At 40.8% G+C, this 5619-nt stretch overlaps 1 protein-coding gene across 1 annotated transcript in view; it reads right to left on the reverse strand.

Annotated features, from left to right (window-relative positions):
* The window catches only part of LOC106808151 (hemicentin-1-like), a 14270-nt gene that overhangs the window by 3466 nt on the left and 5185 nt on the right, over positions 1-5619 (reverse strand). Inside the window, exons 3-5 of the mRNA XM_014810733.1 lie at positions 3537-3750; positions 1666-1917; positions 722-864 (exon numbers count right to left, since the gene is read on the reverse strand). Of these exons, the coding sequence (XP_014666219.1) occupies positions 722-864; positions 1666-1917; positions 3537-3750 (609 nt within the window). The remainder of the gene's footprint in view (positions 1-721; positions 865-1665; positions 1918-3536; positions 3751-5619) is intronic.

Below are 5619 nucleotides of genomic sequence, written 5' to 3' on the forward strand. Positions count from 1 at the left end.
CCATGGCAGGGTTCTCCCCAGGATGAAATTCAAACAGGGGGGGAGGGGAGGGGTAGGGGGGGAGGGGGAGGGGGAAAACTAGGGGGAGGGGGGAGGGGGGAAACTAGGGGGGTCCGGGGGGCGTGTATTTTTACCGTACGACTAATTAATGCGTAAAATCGCCACCACACCACAGACGGTATTTGGGGTTCTTGTATATATAAGATAGCCGAGTCTGCGTACAGTTAGTGACAGGTTAACTGTGCATTGTCAGTTTAACTTGTGTACTGTCTTCAGTACATGCGTGGTACGGTAAAAATACACGCGTCGGATGTCCTTGTCAAACGGCAATTCTTGACGATCTATTCCCTCGCTGGCAAACTTATATTGTGGTGGAATTTAAACAGGGGGGAGTTTTCCCAAACGGGGCGCAACGATTCAAACGGGGGGGGGGAGTTTTCCCAAACGCGGGTTCCCGTTTGCGCAACGTAGGGAGAACCCTGCATGGTACTACAATTTAATGGACATCGTGCTTTTTCATTGTGAGTTGGCTTCATGAAGTGATAGATTTCTATTCTATTTACTCCAATCGATGAATCATGCCCTTTTTGATTCACACGACGATTTCCTTGTAAACTCTTGTCACCGGGGGACTCCGTAATGCTGCTGCTGTACCACCTCTCCTGCTTGGCAGTGGTGGTGCTGCTGCTGCTGCTGCTGCTGCTGCTGCTGCTGCAGTCACTGGCGGTGCTGTGACGGTCATTTTGTCTTTTTGTTTGAAGCAGACTCGATTTTTTGCGACGAGGAAAGCTGTGGCAACAACGACCACCATGACGACGATCGCTACAATGACCATGGCAAGAATGAGACCTGCATTCACGGTATCTGAAAAGGCAAGATCATCACAGTCTTTTCTATGTGTTATTGAGTCTAGAGATCATTCTAGGCCAGCGTGTGTGTATTGTGTGCATTCTTGTTGTGCTCAGGTGCACCTATTGTGCCCGTGTCATGCCAAATTATTCCTGCTTGCGTATTTTGGGGAAAATGCAGTTTTGTATTGTCGGCAAGTCCAGGGTTGCATATGTCTATAAGATGGTTTTAATGCAGGCCACTTAGTATAATGGTGACACTTTGGACTGAACTATTGATATGCTGGAATATAAAAGGGGGAACATATATATTCAATGAACATGAAACACTGATGTTGCAACTGGGGTCAAGGCACTGGCATTTCAGCATTTCCAGAAAGTGCTGCTAGGTGCCACTGATGCTGATGTCATTACAGATTTGGTTTGTACAGATATCATCATGATCACAGAAATAACAAATCAGGTAATTGCAACAATGTCTACTTGAGCTATGTACGACAGTGTAAGGTGTGAAGTACAAGGTTAATTTGTAACTGTGCATAGCAGTATAACAGTGTACAGCAGGAAATGAAATACCAGTAGGAATATTCACAGAACCGCATCAGCATACAGAAATTATAGGTGATCATCGTTTGATCGCGCATTCAGTTAAAATAATTAATAAAACATAGATCCCTTGATGTATTTTTGATCAAATTTGTTATAATGGTTTGCCTATTATCTATTACGTATGGTTAGTTCACTGATATATCATGGACTCTTTCTTATTTTCAAATGTGTCGACACGGGTTGTTTCCTGCAGTTATAATCATCATACCTATAACAATGACTGGCACATCGTCTGACCTGTCCAGACCATACTTGTTGAAGGCAACACACGTGTATCTGCCCTGGTCCGACTCCTCTATCTCGCTGATGCTTAGCACCGCCCCGTTCTGGAATGTTCTGTTGTCCTTCATCCAGGTGAATTCAGGAGCCGGGTTGCCCCTCGCATAGCAGAGGATGGTAACGCTCGTTCCCGATACGTATTCAAGTTTTGCAGGCCAGTTTGACTTGACAATCGGCTTGACTGCAATGCAAAACAGTATAAAGTACTGCAACAATACGTAACCTGACAGCTAATTCTGCCTGCCCTTGTCGTAGTTGACTATGGTCATATCAAATCAGTGTATGTATATATATATATATACGATTAACGGTGTTCATGTTTTGTTTGCAGTTAGTTGAGTAATACCGTTTATATGTAGTGGGAATTTAAATGCAAACCCTTCGTAAAGGAGCACAAGTGTAGGAATGGGCTTTGTACTGAATGTCAAGGAAGCTATATATATAGTTATATTTTTAGTAACAGTAAGAAAGACTAACAGGGTGGGATTAATATGACAACATTCGTTGCTTCTATCTAGAGTTGGGAATGTACCAAATTTCATGAACGGTTCTTTAACCGTATTTATTATGCCCGTGCTTTCAGTGCTACGAGTGGATTTATGTAGTTATGGGAAAGAAATACCATTCTGTAATCAAGGAAAGTAGCACACCGTGGATCACGCCAGTAAATTAACATGGCTTCTCCATTTCCCAGCAGTTTTATCGAAATCATATGTGCATATTTATGTACACATATATATATAACTAGCTGCGGGTACCCGCTGCGCTGGGTAAAATCGTGTTACTAATTCATACTACTAATAATTGGACACAATAGACACAAATGGAACATGGGTAAAAATCGACAATATAACTTGTACACAATATCAATATTTAGAAATCAGTCTAATAAGATAATAAGCATGGGGAAAAACTGTTACGTATGCCATTTATATGACAGCAGAACCCAACTTAGAACCCCTGGAACATAATAGTAATATTATGGTGCAAATGAGAAAAAGTTATTATAACAGCATGTACGAATGGTTGCACTTCTCATTTCAAAGCCTCTTGATAAACAATGCAGTCGTAACCTCTGAACAGGTTCCTGGTTGTGCTCGTTTTTAGTATCGGTTTCGGTTTCACAATACCAGCAGCTGATGGAATGAGTGATCGATTTTTCTGTGTGGCAGCACTGTACAGTCAGTGCTGACATTGTGTGAAGATTCACGAATTGAGGGGTTTTTCACGGATTTTTCGGTGAGTTTGACGGGTTTGGCAGGTTTTTTCAGCTAAGAACCACTCCCGGGTATAAGAGGATGGCCCTGTGAAAATTGCATCCAGATAGCTTGGGCGGTTGGCCGCCTATAGGAAGATACATACATACATACATACATACATACATATACATACATCATACATACTACATACATACATACTACATACGAACTCAATAATATATTAGATAATTATATAAATATATTATATATAAATAATATACGCCTAACTCTAAATAGAAGCAATGAATGTTGTCATAATAATCCCATCCCACCCTGTTAGTCTTTGTTCCTGCCACTAAACAACGTAACTAGCTTCATTGACATACAGGAAGAACTGCTTTCTGTGCTTGTGCTACTTCACGAAGAGTTTGCATTTAAATTCCCAGTACATATAAACTGTACTACTCAACCAACTGCAAACAAAACGCGAGCACGACACTTGTCTTTTTTCCTGCCACTTTAAAATATACCTAGCTTCCTTGACATTCAGTAAAAAAATATGCACATATATATTGGTCAACTCGTCTCAACTACTTCTTACACTCCACAGACAGCTGCGTGGAGGTCCTGCCTGCAGGATCGCCGATCTGCAGGCCCGCATGCACCGCCTGGCAGATGATCTGGCTTTCGTCGTCGTCCGTCGTCAGGGCAACGATGCTCAGACTCTTGCTAACGATGAGGAGAAGCTCGTCTGCTGCCGAGCTCGCCGGAGAGACGACGGCCGGGTAAATATTTTCCGTTATCTGCTCCGTCGTCTGAAAGCAATCGCAGGTGCAAAGTTGTAATGAGCGATTTTTTTTTTTTATTGAGACGTTCCAAGTGCCTGTGGGTTACATATCCTGCGCTGTGCACACACTGACACAGCCTACCTCGACATTCCACCGACTAAATGACCTAGTACTACTACGACTAGTACTACTATATCAGCGCTAGTAGTAGTAGTGCCTAGTGGTTATAGTGGTTCATGGATATAAATTATTAGCGCTGACCACAATGCATTTTCGCAAATATGCGACATGTGCAAATGTGGACAGCTCATATTCTTGGGCCGAACGCCGCAGAACTTCTTGCAGGGTTTCATTTTAGAGTAAAATAGTTAGGGTTTGGTGGGCACAAATATGTAAAACTTAGTAATTTGTAACCTACGGAATTGAATAAACCTTTCATTTTCAACTGATGGAAGACTGAATAAATACTGTCTACAATTATGTGATTTGCCCTGTCAGGATTTGTTTTAAAGGAATACTTGACTATAGGTTCTAGGGTTATTTTCAGTTGATTTAGGTTAAAATTACGCTTCATAAAAAGTTTTATGGTTCAATATGTATTAGAAATATTTAAAAAAAATGTTTGACAACTGACGGCTATACTGTTGCTTACAACGACGGTGGCGCTACTGGCAGCGCACCCACTGAAAAGTTGCACAAAGCAACGTTTCGGCTGCAGGCTACAGACCGAGGGTGTTTCTTATTTATTAATTTAAGAGCAAAAGGATTACAATATCTTATAAATGACATATAGTTTCAGTTATAATATGGATAAATTTGTCCTAAAATGAATATCGTTCTGTTAAATAGCATTTATGTATAAATATAATTGCACTTTTGTGATTAACCCTCAGTCTGTAACGTGCAAAACATTTTGGCAAATGCGCAACTTTTTCAGGGTGGAAGCACGGTCGTGGGTGTCATGTCAGCGCCCAAAAATGAAGATTTTGAAGTTCAATGTTGTTTTATGACAAACGTGAATGCGTAATTATAGATATTTATAGGTATGTGCTATTATTTATAAATCTACTATCATAATATTCTCTCAAATTCTAGAGTAAAGTATTCCTTTAACAAGACACGATTTTTTATTATACTGGGGCAAGACAAATTTGTATTCATAAATAATAATCGATAATGCATCACAAATGTTTTTACACTACCACTTTCGGCGCAAGTCCAGTTTCTTATGCCCAGCATGGTGACCACCTGCCTCCAAAATCCCTGACTGGTTCTCATCAGCAAAACTGCATATGGCAAGTGTACAGGCCTGTATACAGCTGGTCATATACGCGAGGCTATGTGCACAGTAGGAAAGTGAACTTGCTCGCCTATCTTGCGAACGAATTGATTGATATTTCTAGAAATGCTACTTATGTGTGGGTACATGTCTAAGATTTGATCTGTGGGTGTCATGTGCCGTATGCAGTTATGCTGGTGAGAACCAGTCAGGGATTTCGGAGTCAGGTGGCCTCCATGCTGTGCGTAGGAAACTGGACTTGCGCGCACTTTTATATGCAACGATGGTATAGCCAAGATATTTTTAAATCCTCTCTATAACGATTCTGAGGCTCAGAGAAATAAGTTATCTAGCTAGATGGTGTGCATGATATGATGCTGACTATTGCATAGCAATTTGATAAAATATAGCATCACACTAGTTGTCATCGATTACATTATGCTATATGTACATTCGACACTGCCATGTTACTACAATTTAATGAACATCATGCTTTTTCATTGTGAGTTGGCTTCATGAAGTGATAGATTTCTATTCTATGTACTCTAATCGATGATTCATGCCTTTTTTCATTCACACGACGATTTCCTTGTAAACTCTTGTCACCGGTATCATAA

Source organism: Priapulus caudatus, unplaced genomic scaffold, assembly GCF_000485595.1.
Source record: "Priapulus caudatus unplaced genomic scaffold, Priapulus_caudatus-5.0.1 Scaffold256, whole genome shotgun sequence".
Classification (NCBI taxonomy): Eukaryota; Metazoa; Priapulida; class Priapulimorpha; order Priapulimorphida; family Priapulidae; genus Priapulus; species Priapulus caudatus.